General features: G+C 36.1%; 1 protein-coding gene across 1 annotated transcript; it reads left to right on the top strand.

The window, feature by feature from the left end:
• Positions 1-6,216: 6,216 nt before the first annotated feature.
• Positions 6,217-16,885, top strand: LOC146518003 (immunoglobulin-like and fibronectin type III domain-containing protein 1; the record flags this gene model as incomplete). The annotated part of the gene is made up of 22 exons (XM_085159268.1): positions 6,217-6,361; positions 6,453-6,592; positions 7,547-7,646; positions 7,755-7,781; positions 8,070-8,115; positions 8,190-8,385; positions 8,665-8,778; positions 8,896-9,058; positions 9,163-9,435; positions 9,636-9,965; positions 10,442-10,566; positions 10,716-10,857; positions 11,153-11,446; positions 12,266-12,565; positions 12,947-13,123; positions 13,248-13,376; positions 13,513-13,821; positions 14,455-14,540; positions 14,646-14,838; positions 15,471-15,767; positions 16,330-16,656; positions 16,772-16,885. Coding segments are annotated over 22 exons (3,918 nt in total), but the record flags the coding sequence as incomplete, so codon positions are not given.
• Between the last annotated feature and the right edge of the window lie 735 nt (positions 16,886-17,620).

Below are 17,620 nucleotides of genomic sequence, written 5' to 3'. Positions count from 1 at the left end.
GTTCACAGTGTCCAGTGACTTATGACATTGCGTTTGAGGAGTTATAGAGTCTAACTGCTGTTGGGATGAATGATCTGCGAAAGTGTAGCAGTGTATAGTTACTGAATAGAGTAAAATAATGCAGCAATGATCTTATATTAACGCAGCTTCAAGTCTCAGAATCAGAATACTTTATCCCTAATCCCTAAGGAAATTGTGTAAATGTCTACTAGATTATGTAAAAGTCCTTACCGCATTTCCCTCCATTGTCAGCTCAGTTGTGATATTCCTGATGTCATCAGAGTTTTCTTGCAGTTGAGTCATTTACTTTAAAAAGGTCAGAGTAACTATTCTAACTGCGCTGATATGCCATGCTTGTTTAACCTCTGACTGCTAACCACTGCTCAGTACAGAGTTCAACATACCACCAACACCACGAGCAACCACCTTTCTATAATGCCAAAGCAGACACAGTGTGACCTCCCAAATACCAAAGGCATGCTGTGAGAATTTCTGCTGATACATTTAGCGGCCTGTTGGAACAGTCAATCTGTTCATTTCAATTAGAGATTATTTTACCAAATAAAATGTCTCATGTTAATGTTTATTGACCAATAAAGTCCATAGTACAGTGATCATATTACTATAGACCTCGTGAAGCTGCCAGTCAAAACCTTTAAGTTAGATAGTTTGCCTATAAAATGAAATTATAGGCATAAGTCTGAACCTTGAACCATGGAGTATGGTAATAACCGTCCCTAATGTAATTGTAATTAATGAGAATATGCTGGAATCCATCTTAGTTTTATTTGAATCTGGTGCAATTTAAATCTTCAAATTAATATACAGTGCTGATGGGATTTTTATCTTCTCAACAGTAATGTTTGAAAAGTGTTGACTCGGTATCTCCAATGCCAGATTGAATGAACAGTCATAATGTATTTCCAGTGACAACTGCAAAGTGATCGCTTTCATAGAGATGCGTAAGATGAGCCTCGAGCCTTTACCAGCGTTGTAATATGGATTTTTACCAACTATCCATGTAAGGGTTTCTATGTGCTCCAAACGTTTATCACCGAACAAAAAGGAGTGTCCCCTTTGAAATATTGGGTAGTGAGAAGAGCACAAGTTGAAGGCGGATAACTGATCAGAGACGACAAAAAACAAAAAGTGAGTACAGCTTATGTTATTAGAAAGAATGTATGTTAGTAATTTTAATCAGTGTCCCAAAAGAACTACTAAACTAATATTTCAAACATGAGGTTTGACTGAAATTCTTATGCAGTGCTTTTGACAACCAAACAAATTCGTCAAGACTTTTAGTACTATTTTATAACTATGGCACACCAAAAAGGTATTATTTGACTGAAAGTGCAGTCTAGTTCTAGTAAATGATTATCCTGTAAATTTACACCTATAATAAATATATAATAATAATGTTAAACTTAATTTAATAAAGAAAATTATCAAGATATTTTCAGTTGCTATAGAAGTCAAATAATACTGAAAACAGAAAAACAGAAGACAAAGATCCTGGAGATTTTATGACTTGGTTGTATATTACCATTTGCATATCAGTGCAAAATTGATATATCAAAGTGATGTCTTTCTGATGATCTTCTTGTGTGGTAGTACAACCTTTAATGCAATACAGTCAAAAAATCAATTTCTACAACAATTCTATGAAAAGGAGAAACATTAATTGATCTTTTGAGATCAGTCCTAACATTTAAGATCTCAACAATGAATGACATTTAACTGTGTGACTTTCCCATTTGGCTTCCCATGACTTACAAAAGACTGAACCTATAAACTAGGTCTGAACTACAGACACTGTGACACATCAAAGCTTAAGCTTTTTTTCTGGTTTGTAGATGAAGGTCAGATATGCTTTTTCACATTTTCAGTGTCTCTTTTATGGTCCTAAAAATAAAACACTGTATAAAAAAGCCTTATGGCCATAATCTTGATATAAGGTTCATTTTGTTCTAATTAAAAGCCTCTCAGCTCTATAGCCATTAAAATAATTACTGAACTAACTTAAAGATTAAAAATAACCTATACGAAGCATTTCTTTGGTTTACTATCCACTGTTATTTAAGGTTCCACTTTTCACTTAAGAAAATGTGTACTGAACTTGAAGTTTATTTTTAAATTAGACTTAAAGAAGTGCAGTCATCTTCTTTTGAAGCTATTATGAGCTGGATGACTAAGAGTCTACATAGAGATATCCCTAAGGAGTATTATAAAGCAAAGGAGCAGTTTTAAGCATTGATGGCATAAAAAAACATATACAGGTTACTTCATCGCCTTATCACTTTGATATAAACACTGAGCTCTCTTCTATGTTTGGATCCTGAGCAGTTAAATTGTTGGCACAGCCACCTGACTCCACGGGCAGTTGGGTGGAGTGAGTCACTAGGTGGGATTTCACATTCCCCATTTACAGTGTCCCAGCATGTCTCCAACTGTCTGCACAAGTCACGCGTCAAGGAAGTCAAGGAATTCCCAGTTTAATGATACATGAGAAGATGCTTGAAGGCAGGATTTCTCAAACTCTAGTTGCCCATGGCTCTGTTTCTAGGTGCCCTTGATTCTTGCCACACTAGCAGCTACTAGAAAAGAATGGTTAAGTGATACTGACTATAACGAAAAAAAATTTTATAAAGAAAAAAAAAATATTAAGACTTCTCATAATTTTTGCTGCAGTAAAGAAATAATATATTTTCTTCTAGATGTTTTCTTTATGAAATGCATTTAATAATCTCAGCTAAAGAAACTACTTACCTGCAAAAAATAAATAGATAAACAAATAACTGATAAACAAAACTTTGTTCGAGTTTCCTGCAAACTGCTGATTATGTAGATACAAGGGAAACATAATAAAATACATAAAGGATGAATTTGGTCATATATGGACAATATGAAGTATGAGTACTGAAAACTGTACCTTTTTTATCATGTCAACATGCAGCAATTTTCTTTCATTATTATTCAAGGCTAAATTTGTATAAAATGTATAAAACATAACATCCACTCACCCACTACATCATTAGTTACATCTTGCTAGAACTGAGTTTGGCTCATGTTGAGACGATAGTATCACAGAGTTGGTGCAAATCCATGCAAATCTCCTATTCCACCACATCCTAAACCTGCTCTGCTGGATAGATATGGTGACTGTGGAAGCTATTTAAGTACAGTGAACTCATTGTCATGTTTAAGAAACCAGTTTGAAATAATTTAAGCTTTGTGACACGACACCTGGCTAGAAGTAGCTTCCAAAAGATGTGTACACAGTGGCCATAAATGGCTGGATATGCTCAGTGACAATACTCAGCTAGGATGGGGTGTTTTTATACAATGTTCAATTGTTTGAAACACTCTGGCCATTCTCCTCCGACTTCTAGCATCAAAAAGCATTTTCACCTAGAAAACCGAAGGTCACTTTTCTCTTTTTTGAACCATTCTCTGTAAATAATTTCTGAAATACTCAGACCAGCGTGTCTGCTACCAACAATCGTGCCATATTCAAAGTCACTTCAGTCACCCTTTTTCCCCCCTTCTGATGCTTAGTTTGAACTTCACTTGGTTGTCTTGACCATTTCAACATACCTAAATGCACTGGTTTACTGCTATGTGATTGGCTGATTAGATATTTCCATTAACAAGCAGTTGAACAGGTGTAACTAATGAAGTGGCTGGTGAGTAGATGTAAGGCTTTTTAATACTAATGAAATCAGCTTTGATTATAATGACAGCATTAGTTAACAGTGACAGTCTTTCTTTGTACTTTAGCCACACAAGGATCGCACCTCAGATCTGATAATCAACAATCAAACATCGCCATGAGTTCAAAAACAAACCAGGACCCAAAAGCCTTCGGTAAGTATGAAAAATGTGATATTATATATTATATTATATACATTATATATTTCTAGCTTCTATAAAAACAGCAACAGCTGCTGAGTCTAGCAAGTCTACCATGGGAAGTAAAGGGATGGAGGTTTAGGTTCCTGTATTTGTACCTGTAAGTAGGATTAACTATCATTCAGGATCAGACTACTTAACTCTCATTGACTTGCTAATGTGAAACATTAGCAAATATAAACTATGGACAGCTATTCCCTTATAAAACATAGCCAGAGGAGACTGAAATCATTAATGGTACAGCTTTGTAGTATACCAGTGTTTCACAGTAGACAAGCTCACTGTTCTTACAACATTTTGTAGGCTGCACATCCATCTGACCTACATCACACCTTGGGAGATCAGCTAATTCAGTTTAGATCATTCATCAAGCCTGGAGATAATAAAACCCCAATCGTTATTTTATGCATATATTTATCTCTTTTGATGTTTAACATGGTGTCATTCTTCAGTGTCACCTGTATCTGAACCGAACTGACCTTTTTTGTGTTCGCTCCACTGCTATGCATTTACTGTTTAATGCAGAAGTCCCTATGGTTATGACACATATTTAATTTTGGAAAAATTATATGAATAACAATTAGGATTAATAATTCCTTCTGCACTGCCGTACAGTCTGCTATTCTCGCACTGAATAATTTGTGTGTGTGTGTGTGGGGGGGGGGGGTTCCACTGCCCAGGGCCTATGGCTTCAGAATAATCCGTTTATATCACAGCTGGACTCCCATTCTAGGGATGCCTCGTAAATGAGATATTTTAGTTTTCTTCTTCATAAGGAGGATAATCTGCAGAGTATACAGTATTGAAACAAACTGACATACACGTTCACTGTGATTTTACTTGTAAAGGTGAAAATAAAAGAAATAAATGAATGGACATTATAAAAAGTAAGCATATGGTTTAGCTGGGTTTACAGCAGGAATATCTACTTTATACAGTCAACAAATTCTTACCAAATATGTTCCTGCCAAGGTTCCTGCTGCCAAAAATCCAAAAATTCTTCATGTAGTAATTGCTATGCAGAAAAAATACAAAAATGCTCTCCTGCTAGATTATGTCTAAATCAATGCTTCAGTAACAAGTTTCTAAGAATCATGCTTGTGTCCAGATGATATAAGCATGTGCATCAACCCCTTGACAGATTACACATAAAGTTTGATGAATATTAAATAAATGCCCTCAAATGATGTTAAAGCCACAGAAAAAAAAAAATATGCAGAGTAGACAGTCTCAAAGTGACTCACAGAAGGCATGACCAAAGAAGTTATTCCTGGATACTCCATGTCTGATCAGATTTGTTTTTTAGTTTAGTTTTTTTTTTTATTTCCTCCTCACTGAATAAATCTGAATATGATTGGTATCTCCATATTTAACTCTGGCATAGTTTGGTAACAAAAGTATGGTTTAATATAATATATTTAAAAAATATATTACAATGACGCTCAGACAGTTTGGATTATATATGCTGAATTATGTTAATATAAATGTAGTAGTAAACACATACTAAATGTACAAGCCTCAGAGTGCTTAATGCAGCTGAGCTGAACACCATGCATTTATCTAAAACCAGCAATAAGTTAAATGAACTTAGTGCTCTATAACATGTCTATATGATTGGAATTTTGAATAAGAGCAAAAAAACAAACAGAAAACCCTGAATAATATGTTAGGTGTCTTTTTGTTCTCACAAAGAACACAGTTAGTGTTTAATACAGTAACAGATCCTAAAACTTAGTTTCAATCTACTGACTTTACAGCTCTATAATGACTTCTTAAATAGACACACTTACAACTTGTCCAAGACACAATTTTTATTGCAATTTTTTACAATAACAATTTCCTAGCATTTATGTTTTTTCATGCATTCCTGCTGGTTTATGTCACTTCTTGGTTAAACTAAAAATAAATAAAAATAAATGAAAAATTATCATGCTGACAGGTTAAAACCGTCTAATTTTAAAATAAGTCCTCCAAAAATCTATACATAAATTAAGCATTTAATGAAAAATTACATTAAATTAATACATTAAATTAATTAAACAACAAAAAAAATGTGTAGAATTTAATCCAAACTTCAGCTTAGTCAATAGAGTTTAACATAGTTCAAGATCTTGTCATGACGTAGCTGTAACATTAAGAAAAGTAAGGAAATGGTGACCTCTTGTGAAATTCCAGTGTGAAACTGCAATTGTTCTAAATAATATATACCTCTGCACACACATGCATTTGTAACATCTATGTTTTTCTGTTGGTAGCGGGCTTCCTGTTCATGTTTACATTCATAGCATCAACCAGCTATGCTGTTAAACACCAAACCTTCCCTTGACAGTGGCTATCAAGAAAAGGTCCAGGGTTCCTGGGGTTATGATCACTCAGACTGTGGAGCAACTGCCACCAGGGAAATCGACCCCCGACTTTACCCGCAAACCAATTGCTGTGACTGTCCAAGAAGGTAGAAAAACAACCATAGCCAGTGAAACTGACAATAACAATAGAGCATAATTATTAACACCTGCATCACTGTCATGATTTCATTATTTCAGGTAAAAAAGCCTTTTTCAAAGCTATGGTTAGTGGAGAGCCAGCACCAACTGTGACATGGGGGCGTAATAAAGGTGAAATAGATGACCCAGAAAAGTACAAGACTAGATATGATGAAAGAGCTCGAGAACACATTCTTGAGGTAAGAACAAAATAAAAGGATTGGGCTAATGATAATTTGCCAACTTTAATTTTTCAAGCTAAACATTTTTAAAGTCAATAAATTCTTTTTTGAATATTCATTAACAATTAAAACAACAGTTGTAACTCTAAGTGTACAATATGCATTTATTTGTAAACTTGTAGTAATTGTAGGTGTCACGGGCCTGCAGCTGCAGACTGTGTGGCGAGAGAATAAGGACCCAAACGCGGACACTTGAAAACATGAGTGGGTTTAAACAAAAGGGGAGCCTTTTATTTAGGTTGAATGAAAATACAAATAGAAGTCAAATGAAAATTTAATGAAGACTTAACTAAACTGAGCGAGCTAAAGCTAAACACTAAACACAGGGATTACGGAAAATGAGACCTGGACACAGAAACCTGGAACATGGAGCGTGAAATGCAGGTAACCTGACAGGGTACAAAGAAAAAACAGAGGGTGATGAAGGAGAGTGGAAACAGAAACATGTCTGGGAAAAATAGACATAACCACACAGGGGAAGCAACACTAAACACACTGAACATGGGACGAGAGACTGTCTATATAAAATAGGAAACACACTAGGATGCAGACTGAGACACGCACTTGACACAGGAGAAAAGAAGGCACATAGGAACAAGACGAACTGGGAAGATGAAGGGAGGAGACAACAAGAGGGAAACATGGAAGCGAGGGAAAGAGGTAGCGAGACCAAACAGACACAACTGGGGAAACACACACAGAAGACATGACAGACTGATAATAAACAAGCAGGGATAAAAGAGTCATGAACCAAAAGGAAAACCCAAAAAGCTTGGTCACAGACCCCAAACCATGACATATGGTGCTAAAGCTCCATAACCAAGTTTAACTTTTTTTGGGAGATAGACTCAGATATTGATTCCACTATTGTCAAATATTTACATATTTCACGTGAGAATCATTTTTTGTCAGATAATCAACATCAATCCAGACCAAGCAGACACTTACAAGTGCTTTGCCACCAATGAATACGGAAAAGCTGTCTGCACCACCACTCTCAATGTCATTGCAGGTGAGCTTTATAGTTAACAATAAAAACTGAGTTAAACAACTTTACAATATACCATGTCTGGTAATTAATGATTTCTTGTTCTATTGTTGTTTTCATGCATGTATGAAGCCGGCTTCAGGAAGAAGAGCAAGGGAGGTAAGAAAGCATAGTTTAACATGAACTGGTTTACTTTTTCTAATAGCGTCCAATCCACAAGTTTCTTTTTAGAATTACAGACTTTTAGCATATTTATTCTTTGCAAAATTTTACTTCGGTAGCAAAACTAGTTTCTTTTTTATTGCAAAATAGTAAAATTTAAACAAAAATTGACAGAGCCTTATAAGAATCCTTCACAATTAGATTTGGAAAAAACATACCACAAAGTGAAAAAAGTGTCCAGATGGCAGAATTTTATTTTAAAATTTAAGTCAAAATTTCTTTCAGGAGGTCAGCAGGAACCACAGGATTTTAGATCAATGCTCAAGAAAACGTAAGTTCACATCAAAGTCAAATTATTCAAAATCTGTTCTGCGTGTTGTAATGGCCTCCAATGCCCTTTTTTAGTGTTGTTGTCACTAGGAAAAAGCAACTCCCACCACAGAAAGAGGGAGAAATTGATCCTAAACTCTGGGAACTGCTTATAAGCGCACCAAAGAAAAATTATGAAAAAATCTGCTTGGAATTTGGGGTTACTGACTTTCGGTGGATGTTGAAGAGATTGAACCAGATGAAGAAGGAAAGGGCAGACGAACAGGCAAAGGTACTGTATAAATTAACAGTTGCACATGAATTCTGGATTTTGTATCCTGAACCAACAACATGTTGCTGAGTTTAAACAGGTAAGAAGGTTGACTTGCATCTTGAGCTTCACTTTAAAACCTGGTAGTTCATCCTGCTAAAGTCTGCTTGGTTATTTTAAATGTTTCTGATTTAATTCCTTCCTTCCATTTTTTCAAAACGTGATTACTTAAGCAGTAAAGTTTAAAACAACACTTGCAGACACATACATTAGATAAAACTTGTTATCTTTCCTTTATAGGTTGTAGAGCAGCTGGACAATGTGAAACAAATTGAAGTGAAACCAAACGGAAAAGCTGAATTTGGATTTGACATGCAGCTATGGGATCCCAATAGTGCAGTTAACTTATACAAGGTGAATTTAAAACCATTCTAAAACAGCAAAAAAAAATTTTAATAAAACTTGCTAAATAATGATTTAATAATGAAAATAAATACATAAATAATAATGTTACTACTTCTGTCTCAAAAGGATGGCGTAATGGTTCCTTATGCAGATGATGAAAATTCAAAACATAGCCTTAGGAAAAAAGGAACAAATTATGTATTTAGCATTAAAGACCCTCAGCCAGAAGATGCTGGATTTTACCAGGTTGATGTCGAAGAGGCAAATGTTCTTGCAACTGACTTCAGAGGCAAGTGAAACTACTCTTAAAGTTTATAAAACAAATCAAGTACATTTATATTTTGGAAATGAGATCATCTTGGGTTTCAAAATCTACCTTTTTTCCTCTCTTAGTGCCTGCAGTGGAGTTTGTAGACAAGATTAAGGATGCTAAGGCTGTTGAAAGTGAGGACGCTGTATTTCAGTGCGTTTTGTCAACACCACTCAACAGAATTACTTGGTCAAGAGAAGACTCCTCACTTGAACATGGGGACAAATATGAGATCACCGTCTCAGAGGACAAACTAACTCACACATTAAGAGTAAAAGATTGTGAAATTGCAGATAAGGGGGCATATTATGCCATTGCTGGTATTGCTTCCAGCAGGGCCTCTCTCATGGTGGAAGGTGGGACATTTTTCTTTTTTGTACTAACAAAGCACAACAATAAATAAAAATGCAAATGGTGTAATACAAAGACAAATAGTCTTGAATGTTTGATAGTCGTGATATTACTGAACCCGTTTTGCTCATCATTTACATTTTAGTCAAACCTTTTGACTGAAATAACTGATTTGTTCTCTCTATGTGTGTCTACTAAAACTCAGAGGATCCAGATGGCCGGAAAGGTCGCAAGGGACATGATAACCTGTCTAACCAAGGCTTGGACAAGGCAGTCAATCGAGCACTTGCTGAAAAGAAAGCTGCAGACACACTTGGAGATGCGAACGATGGGGGTGATGGAAGAGATGGTTTAGGGGCTGGGGATGGTTCCAGTGGTAAAATTGGCGATGGTTCTGGTGACAGGGATGGTGATGGAACTGATGGAGATGATAAGAACCACTTAAGAAGCGAAGAAGATGATAAAGATACAAAAGATGATGCGAGTAAGAAGAAGCAATCACGAACTGGGCCTTTGGTTCCTGACACTGTCTTAGGTAAAACTCCTTACAACATGGTTTAAAGACTGAATAATGTATGCTCAGATTACAGATTATTATAATGTCAACGCTTTAGCTCAGCTGTTCTCAAGGGTTAGCGTCTGCAAATACTTGTAACTCGGCAATATCAGCCCATTTTCAATCAGTGCTTCAGGATGACTCCACTAAAGGTTCGATCAGATATAATGTTTGAGGCTTAAGTATCATTTCTATTCCAGGGGGAAAAAATGGACAAAAGTGAATGTGGTTCGATTTTTAGCGAAAGATAATCATACAATATACATATTTCCCAATCCCATCTGCTGTCCACAAGAAAGTGCATACTGTAATGATAAGGATTTTTAAATTAAAGTGTGCACTTATATGCTTTCAGTTTTATCTCTATTGTAATTTGCTACTGATGTGTCATTTTAAAAATAATCAAAACATAATTTGTTATACAACGTGATTATTTTTTACATTTTCACATGTAGATCGAGGTGTTCAATTTGTCAGTGGGCTATCAGATACGAATGCCAATATTGGAGAACGGGTGGAGATGTCTTGCAAGCTAAGCAGTGAGACGTCAGAGGGGCGCTGGTACAAAAATGGGAAACTGGTAAGTCAAAGGAGTAAAACAGGAGTGTAAATTGACACAATTCACTGTATGTGAAATTACTATAACTACAACTTTGTTCTTTTTCTACAAATAAGTATCATTTTATATAGTCAATCACTTTTTTACTGTTTATTTACTTATTTGTCTAGCTAACAAATGAAGATGGGGTAACAATTATCAAAGATGGAGCCTTTCACAGGCTGATAGTTGATTGCTGTAAAAAAGATGATGCAGCTGTGTACCGCTTTGAAGCTGAAGGACGTAAATCAGAAGCAACACTTAGTATTCAAGGTCAGAATATAATGAGTAACATGGCTGTAGCACAGCAAAACATATCAGATAATTAGTGCTGTCAGTGTCAATCTCGTTAAAATGACGTTAACACCATAACCGCATTAACACGGCAAATCTCTGTTAGCGAGTTACCGCGGATCGCTGCACAGTGTCAACGCGTTAACGCGGTTTTGCCGTTGACAACACTTTAACGAGATTAACACTGACAGCACTACAAATAATATAATAACACTTTTAAAAAGGTTCTCAATGTTTAAATAAAACACTTTTTCCCGTCTCTCCTATACTGAAGATCCACCAAAATTGGACCCTGACGCACTAGGAAATTTCACAAAGCCAGTCATTATAAAGGCAGGCGAAAATGCTGAATGGAAGCTGCCATTCTCAGGCCAAGCACCAATGACTATACAGTGGTACAAGAATGACGATGAGCTGCTGCCAGCCCTCAATGTGAAGATTGAAACATCTGATACTGAGAGTCAACTACGCCTTATTAAGTGTCAAAGAAAAGACAGTGGAGAGGTGAAAATCAAAATAAAAAATGAATTTGGTACAACAGAGGCAATATCCAAACTTATTGTACTGGGTGAGTTTTCCTCAGATATAATCTGACAGTTTCTGTGATAACAGCCGAGGACATGTTAGACATAAACAGGCTGTGAAAAAATAACGTTTTCTACTTGAGCGTGCAAGTGGTATACTGGCAAATGTTTCACAAAAAAGCCCTATGAATAAATAAATAAATAAAGGCTTTTATCGCCACTGAAATGATAATGCTTTTAATTTTCCGGAGATAAATACAGCAATTAGAGGAGTATGTTTAGGAAATTATGACTTTGTAATAGCAAAAATTACAGACATTAGCTTAATTGTTACATATTATCTGGCATAATGACCTGTTCTAAGTTGGTTTTCTATTATATTTACAGTTTGTTTGCTTATGTTGTGCTTTATTTACTTTATAAATTAAGTAAATGAAGCACAAATTATATTGTTCATAGTGGTGTGAATAGTGAATAATTTAGTTGGTAGCTGGTTTGAGGCCCATCCCCATGCAAGAATGGAGATATTGCTTTAAGAGCAGAGCCTGTCTACAGAGAAACCTGAGCAATTATTCACTACAGTCTAATTACCATAATGCATGAATTCCAGCATGGCCAACAGAAGTGTACTGGATTGAGGCTTTCAACATGAAAATATCCATTTATTATCTTAAAAGACAGTCATAGAAATAAATCCCTGCTTGTAAAATGACCGTGCGTCAAATAAAGGCCTGTTGCCTTAAGCAACTTGAGTAAATTTAAAAAAAATGCCCTGGTTGCTATTTGAACAAAAACGGTATGGCAAAATGTAGAATGTGCAAAGATAAATGCCTCTGACGCATTTCTTGTCATGTTGTTAACAGACAAACCAACACCTCCACAAGGGCCTGTGGACATTATGGAAAGTGCTGTGACATCTGTTGAATTCAAATGGAAACCACCAAAAGACAATGGTGGATGTCCGATCGCAAACTACATCATAGAGCGACAACAAGTAGGGCGAAATAAATGGACAAGTCTTGGTGAGATGCCTGGCAACAGCCCAAGTTTCAAAGATTCAGATGTGGACCCTGGAAGGAGATACTGCTACCGGATCAGAGCAAAGACTGAAGAAGGTATCAGTGACTACCTGCAGACAGAGGACATACCAGCTGGTGTATTACGTAAGTTTTCAGTTAATGCCTTCTTCTTCATTACTTTTTCTTTGTTCAGTTTAGAAGGAAGTATTACAAGGCATGTCTTTTTAGTATCCAGGTGGAAACACTTTGTTTATTGCAGTAAAACCCTGACTAGCCGCTAATAAAATGTTTTTGGAGAAGTTAAAAGAAATCCATAAAGAATATATACAAAGCTATGTTAAATATATTAAAACACTGTCTCTGAATTTATGTGTCTAATAAATACTCTTCCATTTACACATTCTTTAGTTTTCAGCCACCTGCTAATTATGGATGACGCAAATAATAAAAGTAATGTTGAGAAACATGGCGTGGCAACATTGATTAATTAACTCACTTTCACTTTGTGTCATATATCCCCTGCAGGTTATCCTGGACCACCAGCTGTACCCAAAGTGGTCAGTGCCTTTAAAGACTGCATTAATCTGGTATGGAGTCCTCCATGTGACACTGGAGGAACCAAAATAGTGGGATACAATTTGGAAAAGAACAAGAAAGGCACCAATTACTGGAGTCTTGTAAATCAAAAGGGGCCAATTACAGGTATACAACTTAAATGCTGAGGCGCAGGACATTTAGCTCAAGAGTAAAAATAAATGCTTGTGATGTACCTGCACACATCAGTGCAGATTTGTATTGATATAATTGCTCCTTCCGGTGTCTATAGATACAAAGTATGCAGTTAAAGACGTATTTGAAGGAGCAGCATATGAATTTCGAGTGTCAGCTGTCAACCTGTCTGGTGCTGGAGATCCTAGCATTCCATGTGACACAGTTATTGCAAGAGATCCAATGAGTAAGTTAATCACACAGACTTATGTTTTACTGTATTTGGGGGGATTTTTCAGTCATGAAAGTCATTCTTTAAACTAAATATAATTCTCTCTGCTGTGTAATATAAAAGCTTCACTCTCACCTTGCTGTTATTGCAGAACCCCCAGGCAAAGTCACAGACCTTAAATTAACATCTTCCAATTACACGACATTTTCGCTGGCTTGGACTAAACCTAAGGAAGTGCAAGGGGTAGAAGATGAAGCCCAAGGGTATTATGTGGAGATCAGACCAATAGAGAACCTTGAATGGACCCGCTGTAATACCACCCCAATTACTCTAACATCCTACACTGTGCTTGGCCTTAAGGCAATGGCCACATACTGGGTGAGAGTAATTGCCACCAATTATGGAGGTGATGGAGAACCTCGGAGCTTTGATAATTATATCATTGCTATGCCTCCTCCTGGTAAGAAATGCAGTTTTTATAGTTTGGTTATTGGTTATTTCTAAAATGAGATATATTTATATTTATTTTTCACAAAATGCCAAAGAAAATATGCAGTTTTTCTTCTAATACAACACACCTACAGAGAGGAACAATTGTCTCAAAAAAGCTTACAGTTGTCAAAAAATAATGTTTGTGTGCCATACACCCATTTATATCTGTAAATATACGAGACGGTGGGTGAGAATTGTTGTGACAAGACAGGTTATGACTGAAAACATCTGATAGGATTATAAAGCCCAGCATGGACAAAAAAAAACTGCACTTCAAATACATCATATCAGCAAGCATAGCAATTTAAATCTGTAGTTCAAACTCAAAGAAGAATTGTAAAAGAAAAACTAATGAGTGCATTTAACACCTTTTTAATTGTTAGTTTTATTCCCACTACTAGTACAGGTTTTCTGTGTAGTTGAATTATGACTAAAAAAGGGAGGTCTAACAATGGAATTAAGGTTAATTATACCCTTTGTGTCAACTATACACAGAGCATGTCCTCATAATACAGTAGAGAGATTCAAAATATAGAACTCCCTCAGCAGCTTTATGACTTACAAATTTAATTGTATTGTATTCTAAATCTCTCTCTCACAGTCAAACCAAAGTTTAAAGACCGCAACATGAAGACCTTTGTGGTGGTGAAATCTGGAAACACTGTTCGCCTCAACATCAACTTTGAGGTATTATTCCACAGGCTTTTACTCTGTTCACTGTGTGAGAATCTAATCAATGCTGTTAGTTAATATAGCAATATATTAATTTGACTCCTATGCTGTCATCTACAGGCGTCTCCCATGCCTGAAATCTTTTGGTTAAAGGATGGTATTCCAGTACCAAAGCATGTAACCATTACCAACTCTGATAAAGGATCTCAACTCTTAATTCCTACATCTGAGAGGACGGACACTGGCATCTATACCATTACTGTCAAGAACATGGTTGGCCAGGAAAGCTTCAATGTTGAAATCAGAGTTACAGGTAACTGTCCAAGAGCCATAGCAATGGTTTGTTATTGTTAGGCTAAATAAGACCATATATTGAAGCCAAATTAGAGTAAAGCTATGAAATCTACTTATCCTGTAAGTTGGCTGGATACAGTTGCATGGTAATTGCAGTACAGAATAATAACTTAATTTGGTGACTTGGATTCTATTTGTATTCATACTACCATGGAAACGTATGTTTTAGCAAATACAATGTGATTAAAGTAGGAACAGAATACATGTATTTATAACTTAATGTACCACATAGGTTGTACTACTTTAAGATCACATTAAAGGCATGCAACACTGTAGATAAGGGAATGCTTAAAGCCATAATCCTGTGACTGTAACAAAATACTCCAGTCCAATTTTCGCTCTGCCTTTTACTTTGCCTATTTCAAGAAATCCCTTTTTCCCCAAGCTACGCTTATTGCTGCAGTTAGCTGTACCTGTGTTAGGAGTTTTACTTGAATGAAAATCGTTCTAATTCAAAGCCTATCTGGCAGAAGCTGTACAAAAATCTATTTCCTGTCCAAACCATCAAGGGTACAATTTAGACTGAAAATCAGGAACCTAGCCCTGCTATATCACTAAACAGTATTTTTAAATCTCTAAATTTTTCTCCAGATGATCCTAAACCTCCAGGTCCAGTGGAGTTGGAACAGAATATCCCAGGAACAGTGACACTGTCCTGGACTCCCTCTCCAGATGAGAAAAGGGATGACAGGCTGCACTACATGGTATCAAAGAGGGACTCCTTCAAACGGACTTGGAGAACAGTGGCAGACAACCTCTTTAACAACAAATTCACAGTTGTCAACATTTTACCTGGACGGCAGTATCACTTCAGGGTGTTCGCTAAAAATGACATGGGCCTTTCTCCTCCTTCCGAGTCCCCTGCGTTTGAAACCAAAAAGGAAAAAGGTTTGTTTCAAGTTTAATCATGAAAACAATACAAAACTCGCAATCATTTTGCAAACTGTCAAACTAAATCACTGTTCCTAAGATAAGCTAGGTTCTCAAGAAAGTGAAGATATCTTTAAACAGTAAACTATTAGATTTCCTTGACGTTCATTCACTGTTAGACTGGGGTTTGAACCACAAAAGTATAAAAATATTAATCAGATTGTCAATTAATAAACTAAATAAGCCCTTTTCTGTATTCAATACACGAGAATAAAATATGCACAGGCAGCCAATAACAGACGGCAAAACTGACAGTAAGAAAGTGCATGATAGCTCTAAATATGGACTCATCTGTGAGCTTAAATGTGTCTGCTCATTACCCATGGTTATTAAAGATAAATGCATAACACACTTTTTTCACAACCTTTACTTCAATCTAAGAAATCAGATTTGAAATCAACATAATGTTTAAATTTCACTAATTAACACTAACCATGCTTTATCATAAGTGTTCCAGTCTCCCCTACTTTATTATTATTTTTGTTAAAATATAATTACTTTTTGTGATTCTTTGTTTCAGAAAAGTTCCAAGTAAACAGGCCAGAGATAAAACACCGGATCTTCGATTCTCCTCCCTCCTTTATTGTTCCCCTGAAGAGGCGTACAGCCCCACAAGGTTATGAATGCTACATGAGCTGTGCCATTAAGGGTGATCCAGCTCCATGTGTTACGTGGTACTGGAACAATATCAGCCTCAACACAAACACCAACTACCACATCACAAATGTATGTGGAGTCTGCTCCTTGCTTATATTGAGAGTAGGACCCAAAGACAACGGGGAATACAAAGTTGTCATACAGAACAAACTGGGCACTGCGGAGTCATCAATGACGCTGAATGTCAGAGGTATTCACAAGGTTTAACAATCATAAAGTTTTTACTAATCTGAATGCCTGTTGTAACATTTGAGTTTGCAGTATGTAGATTAAATAACCTTAGAGCAATATTGCTTTTTTTGCAGAGTGAAGACAAGTCACAGCTCCTGGGAAGAAGCTGAACAAACACCTATGTGGAAATAATATAACCAATAAATAAAATGTAATGGAAAATGTGGTCATTTTTGTTTAAGTGGTAGATGTTGCAAAAATAGTTTAAAATATTGCTTTTTTAAATTCTGGAATGGGATCCAAAGCATTGTGAAAGAAAGACAGTTTGAACATTTCAACACAAATGTGAAGTGCCATTGCTAGTAGTCTTAAGATTACATTTATTTATTTTTCGTGTTAAGGTTTGCTATGGCAAATCACAAAATATCCAGGTTAACTGTGTCTGCAACTAGTACGAATTATGATGAAACAGCTCTCTCTTGAGGTGAATGTGCAGTGTGACACCTGAATGCTGCAATAACAGAGTTAAAGACAGTCACATCAGATGGCAGAGATGGAAATGTTTCCAGGTACAGAAAACATAAAAGACTGCATTTCCATCTTACTTCATATGTTTAAAATGAAAAGGCTTTAGTATTAATATATTAGTGTTTGAACTGCAGCAAAATGTTACAAGTCAAGCTCTTTCCTCTTTTATTGACCATGTAAATGTGTAGTTTCAAACATTCCTCAAAATCATATTTTGTAGTAATTTAGTGGTAATTAAGCTATTTAGGCTTATGACTTATAGGTAGATCTATGTTTACAAATAGAAAATATATCAGGGAAAACATATGTTGCTGTAGCTCAGGAGGTAGAGCAGGTCATCTAGTAATTGGAAAGTTGGTGGCATGCCAAATATCCTTGAGCAAGATCCTAATCCCAAGTTGATCTCTGATGCATCCATTGGAGTATGAATGTGTGTGAAGGTTAGAAAGAAAGCA

Source organism: Neolamprologus multifasciatus, chromosome 5, assembly GCF_963576455.1.
Source record: "Neolamprologus multifasciatus chromosome 5, fNeoMul1.2, whole genome shotgun sequence".
In the NCBI taxonomy this organism is placed as follows: domain Eukaryota; kingdom Metazoa; phylum Chordata; class Actinopteri; order Cichliformes; family Cichlidae; genus Neolamprologus; species Neolamprologus multifasciatus.
The sequence above is the reverse complement of the archived record's forward strand: the minus strand, read 5'-3'. Positions and strand labels throughout refer to the sequence as shown.